The sequence below is a fragment of the Arachis stenosperma genome, chromosome 9, assembly GCF_014773155.1.
Source record: "Arachis stenosperma cultivar V10309 chromosome 9, arast.V10309.gnm1.PFL2, whole genome shotgun sequence".
In the NCBI taxonomy this organism is placed as follows: domain Eukaryota; kingdom Viridiplantae; phylum Streptophyta; class Magnoliopsida; order Fabales; family Fabaceae; genus Arachis; species Arachis stenosperma.
Window position 1 is genome coordinate 7873356 of NC_080385.1, and position 20378 is coordinate 7893733.

General features: G+C 34.4%; 3 protein-coding genes across 7 annotated transcripts; 2 read left to right on the plus strand and 1 right to left on the minus strand.

Annotated features, from left to right (window-relative positions):
* Positions 1–2461: 2461 nt before the first annotated feature.
* LOC130948984 (putative wall-associated receptor kinase-like 16) lies at positions 2462–3210 on the plus strand. Its single transcript, XM_057877830.1, has 2 exons — positions 2462–2484; positions 2670–3210. The coding sequence occupies exons 1-2, from the start codon at positions 2462–2464 to the stop codon at positions 3208–3210; spliced, it is 564 nt and encodes a 187-aa protein (XP_057733813.1).
* Positions 3211–3547: 337 nt separating this feature from the next.
* LOC130950552 (TMV resistance protein N-like) lies at positions 3548–11974 on the plus strand. 5 transcript variants are annotated; one of them, XM_057879081.1, is made up of 5 exons: positions 3548–4708; positions 5377–6460; positions 6542–6850; positions 6950–8533; positions 11804–11974. In XM_057879081.1, exons 1-4 carry the CDS (start codon positions 3633–3635, stop codon positions 8522–8524), a joined length of 4044 nt encoding a protein of 1347 aa, XP_057735064.1. In that variant the 5' UTR covers positions 3548–3632; the 3' UTR covers positions 8525–8533; positions 11804–11974. The 5 variants fall into 5 exon arrangements, with proteins under 5 accessions (XP_057735064.1, XP_057735062.1, XP_057735061.1 ...); XM_057879079.1 differs by lacking the exon at positions 11804–11974 and adding an exon at positions 10087–10325; XM_057879078.1 differs by lacking the exon at positions 11804–11974 and adding an exon at positions 10068–10204.
* On the minus strand, positions 9569–15659 carry LOC130950551 (disease resistance protein TAO1-like). Its single transcript, XM_057879076.1, has 6 exons — positions 15069–15659; positions 13426–14467; positions 13042–13341; positions 11297–12953; positions 10853–11007; positions 9569–10706 (listed from the first exon to the last, which is right to left on the minus strand). Exons 1-6 carry the CDS (start codon positions 15551–15553, stop codon positions 9675–9677), a joined length of 4671 nt encoding a protein of 1556 aa, XP_057735059.1. The 5' UTR covers positions 15554–15659; the 3' UTR covers positions 9569–9674.
* Between the last annotated feature and the right edge of the window lie 4719 nt (positions 15660–20378).

The window sequence follows — 20378 nt, forward strand, 5'->3', positions numbered from 1 at the left end:
TTTTTAATTATCAAAATATTAATAATATTCATACTTGTATTTTATTTAATAATTTCATCATCATACCATAATATTTAAATATAACAAAAAATAAATAAAAAAAAAACAAAAGTAACTATTTAAAAAATAAAAATAAAAAATAATAATAAAAAATCAGGTGAATAAACTTCAATCGAATATTTTTGTTATTTATAGTCTTATTTATGTATAATTTTATTTTTTATAATTATTAAATTTTAAATTAATTTTTTATTTTAAATTGTCATTTATCACCAACCATTATAAATTTAAATTAATCTAGATATGCTACGAAACAAAATTTTAAACTTTTTAATCAATTAAATTTAAGTTATATTATTATTATTCAATTGAATTATAAAATAATGATTAAGCATAATTATTATCCATATTCAAACGACTTTAATTTTAACAATATTATCAAATCATATATAAATTGCTAAATTAAATAAATATATTGTGCAATATTTTTTACAAATTAATTTCTAAATTTAATATTAATTTACATATGATCTAATATATTCCTAAACAATATATATAACATTTTAAATTTATACTAGAGTAAAGTATCGTTTTTGTCCCCAACATTTGGGGTAAGTCCTATTTATGTCCCTAATATTTAAATCGTCTTATTTGTATGCTTAACGTTTATAAAAGTGATTCAATGATATTCTACTATCAATTATACTAACAAATCAGATTATATTTCTCAATTATTCTCACTTGGGTGTATTCATTCTCAATTAGGTCTCACTTGAATGTGTTCGATTTTAATATTATACCTACTATTTGTGTTTAGATTCAATTATGTCCCTAGAAAAGTGAATTATGTAAATGTTGTATGAATTAGTTTCAACTTTTGATGAGCTATTTTTCGGAGTGGATCATTGAGGGCAGGATAACATTGAATTCACTTTTACAAATGTTAGATATATAAATAGGACGATTTAAACGTTAGAGACACAAATAGGATTTACCCTAAACGTTGGGGATAAAAACGATACTTTACTCTTTATACTATATATTATAATTAATTTTGCTCTATGCATATCGCGCGAATTTTAATCTAGTTAGATATAATTAGGAGTAACAAACAGGCTAGCGCGTCTCGTCCCACCAAAAGCCTGTCACTTGGCGGACAGCCCCACCCTGCTCCTGTATAGTGAGATGGTCTCGAATTCCTTTCTCGCCCCACCTAACGGCTAGTTGGCAGACTAAGCCCGTCAATTCTCTCTTTTTAATAATTATTAAATATTAAATAATATATAATTTCACAACCATTTCAATCAATTTATAATTTCTAAAAATATAAAAAAATATAATTTCTAAATTTACAAACATTAAAGTCTTTATAATCCTAATTATGTAATAAACATAATCATCAACCAAGTTTTTTGAAACAAAATAATAAAACCAACATTGTAAAAAATAAAATAAACATCGTCCAAAACATATACTTAAACATCTTCAATTTTCTAAGGTATAGGTTGAAAATTATTTTCGTCTCCAACCTTTTTTTGCTTACAAAATCGTCCCTAAAGTTTTGTTGAGTTAAGAATTTAACTAACTTAATTTGATAATGACAAATATTATTTCATTGGGTTGAACGCCCAATTAGGTTTGATTGCATTTGGTTAAGTGATGTAGGCCAAGAGTCAATGTTGCAGCAGCCCAAATAAATGGAACACAGGATTTGAAGCTCTCAAAGTGTGCAAAATTTACAAGCAAGGCCCAATTATAATATATCAAAAGAAATCACTTAGGCTGAATAGCAAGAAGCAAACCCAAGTCCATGTTACTCACTCAAGTTGATTCCACCAAGGTGGTACTCTCCAAAACTAACGTTCACTTTTTCTTTTCGGTCAGATACACAGAAAAGAGAGAGAAAGCTTCGTTCCCTACACATTTCATCAAAAAAGAAAGAAAGAGAAAGCTTAATACAAAAGACAAAGGTCTAATCACTCATTTCAAACTAAGTCAGAAGTTAAAGGTGATTTATTTCTATTTGCATGCAATTTACTCTCTTTTCTTCTTCTTCAACTCTCTACTACTCCAATTTGGGATAAATGGAGAAAGTGATTTTTGATAATCATTGCTGTGAATCAAAGGATAAAATTATTTTTTGAGGACAAAGTTGTAGTTCAAGGGTTCAGATCTGAGTTTACCATTGAACATATTGCTTTACTGATGCTTTCAGTCAAGCAAAAAAGGCACATATTCAAATTTTTTAATTTAGGGATAAGTTGGTAGCACATAGTTCGAGGAGTTGACTTGGAAGAGAGTATTTCAGCAACATGCAAGGAGATACAAAAGAAATTGTTTTTTTTTTTTGTAGACAAGGAGAAAGAACCATGGTTTGAAGTTTTTGTTTTGAGAAGTTTTCTAAAGAGTTCATCAACTTGGACAGTGCTCTCTGGTTAAATTAAAGAAGCATTCCGCCAGAATGAGGAAATCAAACAGAGTCAAGTAAATCTGATTCAACCTATAGCAAATGAGGCTGTTGAAATATCAATTTCCTTTATATTTTGCAGATTGTAGTTTTTATTTTTAATGTATATCTTTTTGTAATTTATTGAATGGTAAAAGACAAAAAGGGAGAGATCAAGTAAAAGCCAGAGTGAAGTTCCTTTACTGGTTTATGAATTTTTCAGTAATGGTACCGTTTTTGACCACCTACACAAGGAAGAGAAGATCAACTTATCATGGAAAACTCGTCTACAGATAGCAACAGAGGCAGCTAGAGCTCTAGATTATTTGCACTCAGGTTCCACAATACCAATTATCCACTCAAAGGTCTCAAGTGGCAATATTCTCCTTGATGACACTTATACTCCCAAATTATTGTTTGATTTTAGGAATCTAAGTTTGAGTTCGATGCATGAAATTGGATTAGATCTTTATTATTTGGACCCAGAGTATATTCACACAGGCCAACTTACTGAGAAAAGTGACGTGTATAGTTTTGGTGTCGTTCTCGCCGAACTGATAATAGGGGAGAAAACAATTCATGTTGAGAAACCAGAAGGGGGATTTCCCCTTCTTGCTAAGCAGTTCATCTTAACCTTGGAAAAGAATTGCTGGCTTGATATTCTTGAAACTGGGATTGTGAATAAAGAAAATGAAGACGAATTCATCCAAGTTGCTCTACTTGCAGCAAAGTGTTTTGAGACTTCATGCAAAAGAAAGGCCTAGCATGGGAATGGTTGCAATGGAGTTGAAGAATATAAGAGAGAAGCATCAAATCAAACACAATTCAGACCTAAGTTTGACCAAGAGTCTTCGCTTGTTTGACGATCCATCTGTCACATTTGAGCATGGCAGTAATGGCACTAGCATTGTCCAAAGCAGTGGCTACGAATCGTGTACCGATTCAATGTAAGATATATTGTATTCAGTAATATAAATAACACTCCAGAAGATTTATCAATAAAAAATTTATGGTAATGATTTGACTGGAATATTGGATACATATAAATTCGGTGTATAATACTAGCTAAAAGAAGAAAAAATGGTTAATGTACAAGTGATCCTGGTATAGTGGTATGGAGCACCAAAAACACTATCTGATATGCGTATTTTGAATTTTTTATTTCTTTTCCAGACCATATAAATGGATGAGTATTTGCGTTGACCCGCATCCTTATTCTTTCCCATCTCAAACACATCTTCTTCTTCTTCTTCTTCTTCTGCTTCTTCTGCTTCTTTACTCTCTCAAACTCCAAATCCAGAATCCAAAAAGCATAAAGAAGATGGAGAACTACAAGGCAAAATTCATGTGCAGCTACGGCGGCAAGATTCAACGCAACACACTCGACCACACTAAGCTCTCCTACATCGGCGGCCACACCAAGATCCTCTACGTCCACCGCACCACCATAACCTTCCCCGCAATGCTCGCCAAGCTTGCCACCCTCTGCAATGCCGCCTCCGCCTCCGCCGACGTCTCCTTCAAGTACCAGCTTCCCGGCGAGGATCTCGACTCCCTTATCTCCGTCGCCGACGATGACGACCTCGAAAACATGATGATCGAGTACGATCAACTCCACAGCGCTTCCCCTAAAACTGCTCGCATGCGACTCTTCCTCTTCCCCAACCTCCCTCTTGATTCTGCTGCCGCTTCATCTGAACCCGAACCCGAACCCGACCCGACCGTAAGGCAGTTACAGCTTCCTCCTCCTTCACCACCTCCTTCTTCTTCAGTATCTTCCCGTTTGGTTGGTCCGTTGAGTACTCATGGAAAGTACGATGTGTTTATCAGTTTTAGGGGTGAGGACACGCGCACCAACTTTACTTGCCATCTTCACGAAGCACTGTGCAGAAAGCGAATAAAGACCTTCATCGATTACGAGCTTCACAAAGGCGATGAGATCTCGCCGTCGCTCTTTCGCGCAATCGAGGATTCGTATGTGTCTGTTATCGTCTTCTCGGAGAACTATGCTGACTCCAAGTGGTGCCTTGAAGAACTCGTGAGGATATTGGAGTGTAGAAAAGAATATGGACAGGTTGTTATACCTGTGTTCTATGAGATTGATCCATCACATGTAAGGAAGCAGAATGGAAGTTACAAAGAAGCGTTTGAGAAGCACATGCAAAATTCCATGCTTGATATAAACAAGATTCAAAAATGGAAGGATGCTCTGGCTGAAGCAGCTGATTTGGCTGGCTGGGATTCTCACTCTCGCTCCTATAGGTAATGATTTGTTTGCTAAATAGTAAACTGAGAAATTCTTCATTATTCAGTAAATGGATTCTACTAAATTGCACTTTACCTCCCTCAATTTAATGTTATGCGTATTTTAGTCTCACGTCTGATTGATAAATTTTTAATCCATGGTGAGCAAATATAATGAGCAAAATGCCAAATGACGCTTGGAATTTGTTTCACGCCTCAAAATGTCCTTTGAAATTTCAACTAATCTAATTTGAATTCCAAATTTTGATGGTGACAATCAAGTTTATGATAATTCCATTAAGTCTCAGTCACAGGGAAGTTGGGCAAAGCGAAAATGAATCCAAAGACATCAAGAACCCACATTTGAGAATTTAAATTGGGTTAAATGAAATTTGGGGAGCTATTTTAAGGCGCAAGACAAATTTCTAGGGTCATTTGGATCTTTACTCCAAACTTGGTATAAAATATAAAAAAATTTTATATCAAAATTGTATATTAGATTTGTTCATACCTAATGTATAGTGCAATTATTTTAGGGGGAACACATATTTAAGAAAGTTCAAGGATAGATTTGCATATATAGTTTTAAGGAATCTAAAAAATCTAAATTGCAATCAATGCGCTATAATGAATAATGGTTCTTTCACTTAACAATTAAAATTTTTATGCTCTATTTCATACTGTAGGGATGACACTGAACTCATTCAAAGGATTGTCAAAGACGTTTTGCAAAAGCTAATTTACCATTACCCACCCAATGATTTTAACGGCCTTGTTGGTATTCAGGAAAAGTCTGCCCCTTTAGAATCATTACTAAGAGAAGCTCGATCGGTTGGTATATGGGGGATAGGTGGGATAGGCAAAACAACTATTGCGAGATATATATTTGACAAATACTCTCATGGGTTCGAAGGTTCATGCTTCTTGGAAAATATACGGGAAAGATCAGGAGATCATGTGCAAGGACTACATGATTTACGTGATCAACTTTACTCAGTGCTGTTGAATGAAAAAGTTCGCCAAAGTAGCACAGCAAAATCAACTTTTGTTGAGTGCAGGATCCGCAGACAAAGCAATTTCATAGTTCTTGATGATGTGAGTAGTTCAAAGCAGTTGAAATACCTGGTTGGGGAGCTTGAATCCTATGGTCCAGGTAGTAAGATCATCATTACAACTAGAGATAAAAGTGTGCTGCAAAACCGGAGAGTTGAGAAAATACATGAGGTGGAGGGGTTAGATTCCCCTACATCCCTAACATTGTTCAGCTTGAATGCATTTAATGAAGACTCTCCTGAAGTGGGATATAAAGAGCTGTCAAGAAGGGCAGTTAACTATTGCAAAGGTGTCCCCCTAGCCTTAGTAGTGTTGGGTTCTTTCCTTCATTCTAAAACTGAAGCTGAATGGGGAAGTGCGCTGAACAAAATCGAGAAGATTCCCAATGAAGAAATTCAAACTGTGCTAAGGTTGAGTTATGATGAGTTAGATTATGAGGAGCAACAAATATTTCTAGACATTGCGTGTTTTCTTAAGGGAGAGCTAAAAGAAAACATAGTTAGTCTATTAGACAGTTGCAGCCTCTATCCAGTTATTGGCATGAGATCCCTTCTTGATAAGGCTCTCATAACTATATCTAATGATTCTGTAGGGATGCATGACTTGATACAACAAATGGGTTGGGAGATCGTTCGTCAAGAATCTATTGAAAATCCTGAAGATCGTAGTCGCCTGTGGGATCTTGACGATACTTGTGATGTTCTCAAAAACAATAAGGTAACAGACACTCACATTTCCTTTTAACAAGACTCTCATTAATTTGATTCAATTTGCTTTTTTTCTCTGTGCTTTTGTCAGGGAACTGGTGCAATTCAAGGCATGAAGTTAGATACATATCAAATTCGACAAAACCTAAGCTTGAGTGTTGACACTTTCAAAAAGATGCCTAATCTAAAATATCTCAAATTCTTTATCTCCATAAGGGAGCATGGCAAATTATCTGGTCTGCAGCTTCCTGAGGAGTTGGAGTCTTTTTCTGAGAAATTAAGGCACCTTGAGTGGCATGCATATCCTTTGCCTTCTCTACCGTCAAATTTTTGTCCTGAAAAGCTTGTCACTCTTCGAATGCCTAATGGTCAATTTAGAAGACTCTGGAACAAAGTGCAGGTTTGTCCATGTGTATTACCTTGCTTCGGATTTTAGCCAGAAAAAGGCACTTTCCACTAATGATTTCCCATTGTGATGTCTCCATTTTCTTTGTTATAGGATCTTGTTAATCTGAAGGATGTAAACCTAGCTGGATGCCAAGAATTGGTGGAGCTCCCTGATCTGTCTAAGGCAAAAAATCTTAGAAATGTGGATCTCTTTGGCTGTAGAAGTTTAAGCAACATCCATCCATCCATTTTATCTTGCAGCACACTTGAGCGTTTGGATCTAACTGGCTGCTCAAAGCTTGAGACGCTTGAAAGCCAGACTCATTTTAAATCACTTTGGCACCTCAATGTCAGTGGCTGCAAAAGTCTAGCTAAATTTTCTGTGTCTTCAGAAGAAGTTGAAGTCTTGGATTTAATGATGGGAGTCAAAGTGTTACACCCATCCATTGGGCGTTTCAGCAAAGCAAGAATCTTACATGTCGATGGGCATCGACTTGAGAATCTTCCAAAGGAATTGTCTTGTTTGAAATCTCTTGAGACGCTTTCGCTACATAGATGCAGCCGTGTAAGCTCCAAAGAAAACCTGCATCTCGTGTTTAATGGCTTGCAATCATTGCGTGAACTGTATTTTATGGACTGTCATTACTTGTTTGAGCTCCCCGACAATATCAACCAGCTATCGTCGCTACAAAAGTTAGCTTTGGATGGAAGCTATGTGGTGAGGTTGCCGGAGACCATCAAGCATCTTTCAGCACTGGAAACATTGTCATTAAAGGGTTGCAGGAGGCTTCAATCTTTGCCAGAGCTTCCATCATCCATTATTCGTTTGGAAGCAGACAACTGCACATTGTTGCCCATAGCATCATCAAGTTTAACAAATTTTAGGCCGAAAGAAGATGGCAGAAGTGATGATTCATTTCATAATTGTGTGAATTTCCATGTACAGAAACATACTGATTCATTCCATCAATATTTAAGGGACTTAGCGCACCGATATGAGTTAAGAAGGATTAAAAGAAGAGGAGGGGGAGGACGAAGAGCAATTTTTGCAGATATCAATTTCAGAATCTTCTACCAAGACCACAGAATACCAAAGTGGTTCACGTATCAAACAAAGGGAGCTTCCATAACTTTTGAACTTGATCAGCCTTATGATCTCTGTTCTAGTTTCATTCTCTGCGTTGTTATCGCACCCGGTTGGCCTTCCCCGATCAAATATGGCCTTATTCTTCAGTATCAATGCCACCTGGAAGATAGTGACATGAACAAATATTCAACTAGTAAAATTCTTCTTGATGACGTTCCTGCAGAACGGGATTTTGATCATATTTATATGTCATTTGACCGTGGTGGCATCATAGAGGCAATTAAGGCATACAAATTAAAATACGGGAGTCACAGCGAGTGTTACAATAACCTAAAGGTCACAATTGAATTCTATTTCTACTGTTGCACATTTCAGTGGAATCAGGATCATGACTGGTTGATCAGAGAGTGTGCGGTTTATCCACTTGTTGCCCCTGATTCTCGGTTGAAGCAGGTGGAATTGGAATTGGAGCTGGGCATGGAAAACAAAAGGCCTAGGGGTATTCTTGAGATGGAGCATACTGAAGGTGGGGTTGGAGTTGGAAGCTCCAGTGACCGAGGACCACTCCCTTCCACAAAGAAACTCAAAGAACTTTGCTAGTGGACACAGGTTTCTTTCTTCTTCTGAATTCTTAATTTCTTACTCATGTATTAACTTTCTTTTTCTCTTTGTAGCTTCTCACAACGTGATGATAACTTCTTCTGAAAAGAAAGAAAGAAAGAAAAATAAATTATTTTTACTACATTCTTGACAAATTCTGAAGATGAAATAAGATTCATGAAAATAGTTTGACTATTTGTAGCTGAAAAATATATAATAATATAATAGATAATTTGGCTCATAATCTTATAGTCAAATTTTATAGTTATTCATGAGAATTCGTATGATTTTGATTTGGTTTCATACATAATTTATTCTCAACAAGTTTTTTTTGGCTCTATTGTTTAGACATTGTTACCTTAAATTCGATTTATCCAGTTTAAAAATTTCCTACCATAATATTTTTTTTCTTTGTCCACAACCTAAACTCAACACTATTGAAAAGGAAATGAGTTTGCTTACTACTTAACCAATGGTGTTTGTTACTAACTAGTACATATTTGACAAGGTGGCAACAGATTAATTAATTTAATTTTTAATAACCTAAAAATATATAATTTTATTCTTAAATCATATTAATCTATTTTTTTTCTTTTGATAGACTTGATTGGAATATTGGATATGATACTTTGGCCCGAGGAGGGGGTTGATTGGTTGAATCAGGGGTATTTAAACTTAACACAACACTAAAATAGAGCCAAGTAATGGTAGGAATTTCCTGAAATGGCTAGTTGTGCATGAGAAGAGAGATTAAATTGTGCTTAGATATATTTTTCTGAAATTATAAACTTAATAAGAAAAGTTACCAAATCTAATAAATGTGAAGAAGGACACATTTTGAGGTTTGTAAAGCACTCAATTTTGTAGCAGTTTACTACTCCTTTGGGAACTAAAGAAGGTTTTTGGTCCCCTTTTAATCTTGTAAAGAGCAGTCTAATGTTTGGATCTGGAGAAAGTTTGACTATTTTAAACTTTCTCTAGTTTAAGTTTGGAATTAGAGAAGGTGGACTTGAATACGAATAGGGGATCAAATACGATTTATGATGAACACACTAATCCATTTAGCTGACTGCACAGTATGTTATTGTTACTGGGATCAGAGAGAAAAATTAAGAGATTAGAAGTTTAGAACAGCTTGTTAAAACTGTTACTACAACATTATTCTAGGATAAGGTTTTAACTTCTTTTGTGAAAAAGATTCTCGAAAACCTTCCCATTTCTCATTCAACTTCTCTTGCTTAGATATTGCACTTGCATATGAGACTTCAGAATTGTTAATTGCCAACATTAGCTCCTTGCTTTCAGCTACCCAATCCTTAGCCTCATCTGTTAGTTTCCTCCTTTTGCCATCGCATTCTTCCAAGTCCTTATTCAACTTGGTCCGTTTCATTTGGATGATTTTTCTTTGTTCGACAAGAAATCGAATTTGTTCGTCAAGATCTTCAACCTCTCTCTCAACACTTTCTGCTTGAATCTTGTATTGTTTCATTCTTTCTTTTACTAATTCTTGCTGTTTCCTAGCATCTAACATTTTCTGCACAAGTTTTTCTTTTTGTTCCAAGCGGCTAGTGTGGTCTTCAACTACTTTTTGGGTCGACGCAAAACTTTTGATCAGATCCTCAACAGAAGATGTCATGCTTTTGACAAGCTTTGTTATACTGGGAGAAACTTCTTCATCTGATGCCTGTTCTATGCATTGCAAAGAAATTTGTAACTTGTGTTGTAATTCAATGTCACCAAGAATGTTTTCAAGTGACTTTTCGAGTATGCATTCAAGATTATGCAGAGCTTCCCTTATGGCAACATCGCTTGCAGAACAGGCTGGTTTCAGCAACGACTTCTGTCTTCCCAACAAGATGCTCTCAAGTTCAGCAAGAGGATCTTCATCTGGCTCATCTTCGACTTTAGGTTTGTCGAGACCCATTCTTTCCTTTTTTCTTTCCTGGTTTGGTTTTTCAACGGTCAGATCATTAATTTCAGGATGAACCAGGAGTTGTCTTCTTAGTAGCATTGGATTTTCTTTATAGTGCTTAGATCCTCCTATGGTATTTGGTTGATCATAAAAGTTTTGAAGTGGCATGTCTTCAGGCGCATATTCTTTGCTGGCTGAATCTGAATTAACAAGCAGATCCAATCCAGCATCAAAATCAATTGGCCTTTCTTCATTTCCTTTGCTTTTGACCTAGGCAGTATAATCAGATTGACAAAATGACATTGTTGTTATATTTATAAAATACTAAAATGGAAGTGTTAATGTTTTATACTTTTAGCACATCATAACTAAGATGAATGAGAAAATTTTTCAAAATAAAACAACCATTGACTTACAGCTTTTGTTGACTCTGAGTTATTTTCCTCAAGACCTTTTCTATCACCATTCTTGATTTTCTTGCAATTAGATTCCATTCTCTCTTCTACATCAGAAAAATGGTCTGTACTCCTAGGATCTATTTCAATAATCTCAGACTTCATTTCTTCTGTGGCTACAAACAAGAAACAAATGATAAGTTGAAAAACACACACACACACACAAAAAGTGATAGATTCAACACCGAGTAAAGACATACCTTACTCGAGTCCTATAACATCTTTTGATAAATTCGTTGGTTTTCGTGTAAAGACTTTACTTCTTGTATTGTGTGATTGTTAAAACTTAAATATTAATGCTATTTATTTTTTGGTTACATATATAAATGCTATTAATTAATCATCAAAGGAATGAGCAACAACCACAGATGCACACACTATAAAAGATTAGTCAGAGTTACATACCTACTTTCCTATCGCAGCAACATTGCACGCATAATTCCGTTCCTGGATTCTGCATCCGGTTTCTCTTGCTGCTACTTTTCTCCTTGTGTGACCTTACTTTCTTTCTAGTTTTTGGTTGTGGGAGTGGAGGGGTTGAGGGAGGAGGAGGAGGGGGAGGGGGAGGGGGAGGCGCAACCAGATTTTGGCTGTGATCCTCGGAGGCATATGGATATAACCATCTGGCTTTTCCAGATTCTATCTCCAATCCCTTCTCCAAGTCCTTCCTCTTGTCTAAATCCATTTCCAGTTCTGGTAAAACACACTGCAATTCTGAATCACTTATGAGGTGTACACCACACTCTTGAATAGCTATAGATCCATCAACTTCCCCTGTGTCAGCTGTTACACTGAACTCAAAATAGACCTTTGGTTCATAAAATCTGAGAATGTTGTCACAATGGAATGGATCATACAATAAATAAACATGATCCGAGTTCAGCTCACTAACTGCTTTATCTTGCCATGTAGCCTTTAGGCCTCCTGCCAAATTGCATTCACACTGTATTTTTGCACCGCACTGCTTCATTCCATTGGATGGTGAGAGAACCACACAGTAGATGAAGCCCAGCAAGTTGGAACAGGTAGGAAGATGAACGGTAATGGAGGAAGAGTTTGTTATTCGAAATGTGAATTGCTTGGGGACTCTGCTTCCTGGTAAACAGGCATCCACACTGTTATAATTATAACTATGGATGGCCACATGGAATCTTCTTACCAACACATTGTGAAATGCAGCACTCAACATTGTTAAATGCAAGCTTTCCATGATAGAATACAGTGAGTTTTCATTCAGTTTCAAGCTATTCTTGAATGAAACGTGTTTTGTCTTTCCCACCATCTTCATTGCAAAGCTTTTGAAATTTGATACTGTCTCCAATGAGGTGCAGTTAGGGGCATAGAATTCCTTGATGAAAGACGGAAGCTCCGGTAGGCTCAGAAGCTCCCTGCAATTCTTTAACGACAGAATCTCAAGCGCTAAAAGATGTTTGATGCTTGTAGGCAAACTCCTCACACTGCTTCCATCTAGCCTTAACTCTTGTAGTTTCGATAAAGCGCCAATGTTGTCGGGAAATTCAGACAAATTAGCACAATCCTTCAGATGGAGTATCTGTAGAGATCTCAAGCCATCAAACAGCACATGCAGTTGCTGCTTGTCAATTACTAGTCCACTGTAAGAAAGCTTTAACTCCTTGAGTGATGTCAAGAAACATAACTCCTTTTGAAGTTGCTTAAGCTTCAAACCTTCTAAATTGAGCCATATAAGATTAGGTAGATTCCCAATTGATGTGTCTAGCGTCTCAATTTCTGTGTTGCTTAAATCCAAGTTCTCAATTAAATCAGATGACACTGCAAATTCCTTGAGACTTGAGCACCCACTGACACTAATATTCTTCAGAGATTTTAAATGCTTTTCACCTTTCACACTCCCCAGATTTGTACACCTATCTAGTATCAAAGTGGCAAGTGTATCAGAGGACAAAATAGATGAATGAAGAGCACACAAGCTCTCACAACCTGATAGATTCACCCATTTAAGTCTTGACGCCTTCGACAAATCCGGAAGCATTATCAAATGTTTGCAATCACTTAGGTCAATGCCCTCTAAATTATCAAGTTCCTACAACAAGACATTATAGTGGAAAGTAAGTCTTCAAATTTTAATAGACATAAGAAAAAGGAGCTTAGGTATATGTATATATCCTTACCTGTTTTCCCCTCCAAAGTTGTTGGACACGACTGTGCGGCATGCGAATTTCAACGAGCAACTTAGCATGAAAAGTTGAAGGAAGAGACTCCAAAGGATATCCATTCCACTCAAAGTACCGCAGTTTATTGGAAAATGACTTAAGAGCTCTTGGAAGGTACACATGACCAGGACTCTGACCCAAGGGGATATAGAATCTTAGAAATCTCATGTTATTCATCTTTTTGAATGTGTCAACACTCAAATGAATATCTTTGATTAGAGATAAATCTAATATTATGCCTTCAACTGCATCAGTCCCCTGCAAAAAAAAGGTGATGGAATCACATTAGCAACAGTTTCCAACTGAAAGCATGTCTAAAAGAAGTTGTGTACATTTTCTTACCTTATTATCTTTAAGTACAGCACGAACTTCAGTATCCCTCAATCGACTTCGTCTTGCAAAGTCTCCGCTACATTCTCTACGCACTATGTCAAAACCCATTTTTTGTAGCAGTTCATGCATTTCTATTGTGTTGTTATATGAAATGGTTATCAAAGCTTTATCTTCAAGAACATCTATTCCACTACTTGCTTCAAATCCACAGGCATCTAGTATGCTTATGACATGATCTTTCTCTTCTCCATTGAAAAAAAATGCAATGTCCAAGAATATCTTCTTCTCTAGATCATCCAATCCATCATAGCTTACCTTCAACAAATTTACAATCGTCTCATTGGGATACTTGTTGAGTTTTCTCAAAGTACTTTCCCAAAATTTGATACTTTTCGAACGAAGATACGAACCCAAAACTTTCAAAGCTAAGGGAATGCCTCCAGCATACTTAACTGCCATTGCGGCGAGATCTTCATAACCCCTTTGAGGATGAGTTTCCTTGAAGGCTTCCAGGCTAAAAAGCTGTAGAGATTCAGATGCTTTCCATTTCTCAACCTTATATATCCAATCAACTCTTCCAGCAAGCAATTGCCTATTTCTTGTAGTTATGATGAGTCGACTATCTTCACTTAGATCTCGAAAATCTCTACACAAATGTTCCAATTGATCAAGACTATCCACATCATCTAGCACAATGAGGACCTTTTTGTTATTAAGCCTCTTCATGTCGAATGCGAGTCCTACCAGGTTAGATGTGGAAATTTCTTCTTTTAACAGCTCGAACAGAAGCCTATCAACTGAGATTTCTTTCACCACAAAGCACACATTGTCATACTGAGGAAACAGTTTGGCAAACAACACTTTGGCAATGGTTGTCTTACCTATTCCACCCATGCCCCAAATTCCAATTATTCGAACTCTTTTCATTAACAATTCGACATTTCTGCAGATTTCTTCAGTTCCAACAAGGCCTTTTAGTTCAATAGGGTGCCTCAAGTAACGCTTTTGCAGTACATCATTAACCACGTTTGCAATCAGTTGAGAATCGTCCCTTGCAAAAATGATGGGGAAAGGAGATGTAAGGAAGTATAAACTAAATAAATTCATCACAAATATGAAAATTAAGTACAGAAACTATGAATTTATTTGGCTTTTTTTACCATTCATAATTAACAAAGAAAATAAGAGTTCATTTACCATTCCTTTCTTACCTTTTATCCAAGTTTATGTGCATTTAAATTTTGCATGACTGAAATATACATTAATCAATAGAAATCTATCATTTCAAAGCATTTCTCTTAATATATTATAACTGTGTTATGAAGTGAGTGTTGCGTGTGCTCTAAGCCTCTAACACTTCAGATAGTGTTTGGTACTTATGTAAAAGTGAAACATTCACATCATGGCAAAATGTTCTTTTTAAAGAGAACTACAAAAGCCAATACTGAGAAAGATTTCTTCATTGATATGGATACTTGATATTTGTCTTCTCTGAAAGATTATGGATATTTGATAAAATGGTCCAACCATAACTTAAATGTCAAACACATGTTCAAGACCATAGAGACTTTAGTTCTTACATGATATATTTTGTCAACGCCAAAATATTTCCGGTACCATTTTAGATGTTTACTCGATTTTATGTAACTTACTTGTGGTTCCGAGAGTCCCACCCAGAAATATTGGCAGCTTCAGTGAGAGCAGCTTTCCAATTCTCTACTTTGTGTTTGTTGGAATCACTGCATCTTCCCTCTGCACAAAGATCACGCTCATGTTTTGCAAATGCCTTCTCATAACTCCCACTTTGCTTTCTTATATGTGATGGATCTGTTTCGTAGAACACTGGAATAACAACCTGGCCAAAATCCTTTCTGCATTGGAGAATCTTGACAAGTTCCTCCAAGCACCATTTTGAAGAAGCATAGTTCTCTGAGAAAACAACAACCGATACATGCGAGTTCTCGATCGCTTTGGCGAGTGGTGGCCAAACATCTTCTCCTCTGTTGAGTTGATAATCTATGTAAGTTCTGATTGACTTTTGATCAAGAGCAGTGTAAAGATGGCTAGTGAAGTTTGTGCGTGTGTCCTCGCCTCTGAAGCTAAGAAAAACATCATATTTCTTGGTTGAGCAAGACATATCCGAATTGGTTTAGAAAGTTTAGTGCAGAAGATAATTAGAACAAGTGCAGAGTATGTGTGTGTTCATGGCCAACCCAATGACTTGGCTTAGATTGAATTATATATTATAAAGCACCTAATATGAACTTGATAATCTTTTTTCCTTTATTATTCACCTGCATCCTTTGACTTGAAAGAGTGTAATCAATATGACTAAGTCCACCGTTCAAAACGGGTCCATTGCACTTTAATACAAAGACTTTTTAGAGTAGGGGCTCAACCGAATTTATCTGAGGTGTTTACTTTTCTGTGAAGTTATGAGCAGATGTTGACAAAAAAATTTTTAAAAGATATTATGATAAACCGTTTTTAAATAATTTAAAAATGTAAAAAAAATTAATAATTAATTAAAAAATTGATATTTAATAAATAATTTATTCATTTGATCTAAATTCTTATGACAATATTTAAATAAATATTTAGAAGGAGTACAAAAATATTCAGAATAAAATTTGATCTTTCAGTTTTTTTTTTCAAAAATACTTAGTCATTCACAATAAAAATATTTTTATAAAATATTACTTGATATAAATTTATCGAATTTTAAAGATAAAAAGATCTTATTTTTTATTAATACTGGTAAAAAATTACATCAAAATATGATTATTAAAATCTTTTTTTAGAATATATATTTAATATCTAATTTTTTTTGTCGTACTTTTAAATCTTTTCGAAGTTATTTGTTGTTAGTATCTTTTGAGATTATTTTTGTTAGCGGTGTGAACTTTTGGATACTATTTTACTAATTCACTCTTTTTTTTCCCCTTAAACTCGGGTGTCTAATTTGTAAAAAAAAAAAAAAAAAACTAAATAGTCAACATTTAAATTAGAGAAAAAATTCTAAACGGTCCCTCATAATTATCTTAAAAGACAACGAGGTTCTTAATAAAAAAATACTCTTTTCAGCCTTTGATCTTTATTTTTATGAGATTGATTAGTCCCTGTCAATATTTTCTATTAGTATTAACGAAATAAATCTACATAGCATGTTAAATTGTTAATTTATCTAATAAGAACAAATTAGGATTAACAAATTCTTTTTTGTTGGGAGTTTTGTTGTCTTTTAAAGATAATTATCAAAGCCGTTTAGTTTAATTTTTATTTTTCTATTACTTTTTTTAAATACATTAGCCATAGCTAAATTTACTGTGTAAAACTAAGAAATATTAATAATTTTTAAATTATTTTTACTTATAAAAACTAAATGAAGGATATATTAATTATTAACGTATCACTTAAGTATGTTTTGAATAGAGGTCATTGACACAAGAACTAATCAATCTCACAAAGTTAAATATGAAAGATCGAAAAGAATATTTTTTTGTCTGGAACCTCCTAATTTTTTTAAAAAATTATTAGAGATCAAATAGGTATCCACTCTTTAAATTAAAAGTTACAAAACTAATAAATTTTGAGTATTTGACATTTGCTTTAAAAGATAAATTCGTCTAAAAAACGTAAATTATTTTTGCCATGCATATTTTGGATAATAAAATATATTTTATTTTTACCTCTATCACGGAAACTATTTTTCTTTCCAGTAAAAATCATTTGAGATTTTTGTTTCTATAGTTTTCTTGTTTATGAGTTTAAAATTATATATATATATAACTATTATTATTTAATTAAAATATAAAATATTAATTAAATGTAATAAATATATAAACTAAAAATGATTAATGCATCAAAATTAAATTTAAACTAAAGTGAGATATGTGAATGATGTAAAGAGATAAATTAATTATATTATGTAATTTATTCTTTGTCTTAATCTGTGTTTCTGTAGTTATTTTTTTTAAGGTTTATCTCTAAAAATGAGATTTTTTCGGTGACTTAATTAAAAAAATAAATTGATTAGATGATATGTAAATTAATATTATATTTTAAGTGTTATATATTAAAAATATTTTATAAAATATTTATTTGATAATTTGTATAATTCCATATAATTATTCAACTAAATTGTGATACAAACTTGAATATTGTTTATTGTTTTAGGAATTTGAATTGATTTATTTTTAAAAAATACAGATTTTTTTATATTAAAATTATACAACATCTTTGTTTGTTGTTTCTATTTCTACATCTACTTTAATTGTTATGTTTTGTCTTTTCATGTGATGTTTAGTTTGTAAAAAATTAAAGAAAAAATTAAAAGAAAAATAAATGAGAATAAAAATACTAAATATGTAATAAAAAATTATAAAATAACTTTATAATCACGATAATTAAGTGAAAAGATGTGTTAGATTTGAATTTATTTGTAAGAGCTTTCTGCAATATAATTGGTATGAGAGATTAATAAATGAACAACTCCATTAAGTAGACAATAATTTTTTTTTTTTGTTTTTACCGACAATGAAGAATTTTAACCATGTAAACAATGAATTTTGAATTTGGCCCAATACAAGGAAAAAAAGAATCACAAACAATTATTTCAAAAAAGTAACTATCCAAATTCTAATTTACCTAAGGAATTCATCCAAATTCCTTCTTCTCCTCCTGCCTGTCACCCTCATCTTCATCAATCATTCCACCTCTCCAGCTATTAGAAGCTCCCTCATTGGCCATCATCGTCCACCTCCTGTAGCCTCCTCTCCCATTACCGTCGTAGGATCGTCATCAAACAACCATCCATGTAGTTATTAAAATAATTATCCGATTACCTAGTGAAATGACCATCCATAATTTGTTAATTGTATATACTTAAACTAAATCAAACAAAATAACAATCCAATTAAGAATTAAAATAACCATCTACCTACCTACTGAGTTGAACATCTAGCATATTTACTGGGTGAAGAGAGTCAACGCCAACACATGAAGATAAGGGAGGAGATCAGACGACAGAGCAGTCATGCAATGACAACTTCGGTTAGGCGAGGTTGCGAATCTGCTCCGTGGAATTCAAACCCGAACGCGCAACGATCAAAGATGGAAGAGGAGGAGGAGTCGAATCGGTGGGAGAAAGGGCAACGCACGAATGACACGACGGGAGGCAACGGCTTGCGGTGGGACTTGCACGGTTGGTGCGTTGGTAGGGTGTGCGAGGGACACAATATGCGCGAAGGGGGTGCCTGCTCGGGCGTTCATGGTGAGCTGGGCGGCGTCAGCTGGTGTTCTAGGTGGCGGCGACGGTGGCGGCTGGTGTTCTTGGTGGCGTCGGACTGGAGAGATAGAAAAAAAATGGGTGAGAGAAAGGCTCTGCAGAACGAAAATCACACGCGGAGAAAGAAAGTTACTGTATACGTAACTGCACCATTTGTAAATTTTTATTTTTTTAAAATTCAAAATTCAAAATTATTAAAATTAATTAAATTAATTATCATCTGATTTTAATTTTTTTAATTCTATTATTCACATTGTTCACTAAACTCATTGTCTCCCTATATTTTTTCATAAACGAAATAATAATAATAAGAATCATGTGCAATATGCATAAATATGCCAAATATGTATATTATTATTATCACACTTTCAATGTATATATTTATTATATTTAATTAATATTTTATGTTTTAATTAAATAATAATAATAAATATTTTTTTATTTTTTTATTCTTTTACTTAAGAACGATGGATTGATTTTCATCGATTGAAATCTATTTATAATTGTTGAATGATATCATTAAAAAATAAAATAATTTAAATTGATTGTATAGCTAAAGTTTGTACCAATTTTTATATTTATTAATAGATAGATAATTTCTTTTTTCATATTTTGCTCTCGAATCTTACATTTTATTTTTTCATTTTACGCCAAATAATTTATACTTACGCACTCTTAAAAAGATAATGTTTAGTATACGCCACAAAATGTCACGATTTCACAATGAATATAACAATTCTTCTTTTTTTTCTCTGATTAGCTTGCGCGATGGTAAGGAAAAAAAAAAACAAGTCATAGTTCTTATCGATAAATTAAAAAGAAAATTGAATGATACACAATATTATATGTTGACAAATTCTTTTAACAAAGGTAACAATAGAGAGCGAAATGTTATATGTATTATTTTTGTGTAAATCTCTCTTATATGCTTTTTATTTCTTATATTAAAAAAGGAATGCTCTCATATAATTGCAGAAAATGTCTTTTTATAAATACGTCTAGTGTTGTCACATTATTGAATGTTTTAAGTGAACCAATTTTTTAAAATTTTTTAATTAACCAAAATAAAACCAATTTCAATATTTTAAAATCCGGCCAGACCGACCGGTCTAATTGATTTAATTAGAAACCAACTTGAGAAATGGTCCGGTCCACTTTCCAAACCCACCCCTTTCCTCTAACACCCACCCATTCCCCCTAGCACCCACCCCACCCCCCAATACGTGAATCCATATATCACTATCCCCTGAACGCTGAACCCAAGTCAAATTCACCCTACCAAAACCCTAAGTTCTCCCTGCTACGGTTCTGGCTCGGTGCCACCGCCGTCCGTTCTGTCGGCGCCTCTGCTTCCTCCCTTGTAGTTCGGCGTCCTCCTTCCCCTGTCCCTGTCCTCCCTGGATTCTCTCGAACTTGGAGCAGCTCGCAGCTATGTCGCCACTCCCTGCTGTGTCGCTACTCGCTGTCGTCTTGCCGAGCGCTGTCCATGTCGCCGTCGAAGGTAAGTGGCACTGCTTTCACTTCCTCGGTTCTTCTCTTCTTCTTCACTCCCCGCTGTTGTTGATTTTTGAATGTGACCTGTTGTTGATTTTTAAATGTGAAACTGTGAATGGAGAATGAAAAAGATTCTTTCGCCTAAAATAATTTTGAACATTATATATTATTTGTATATTTT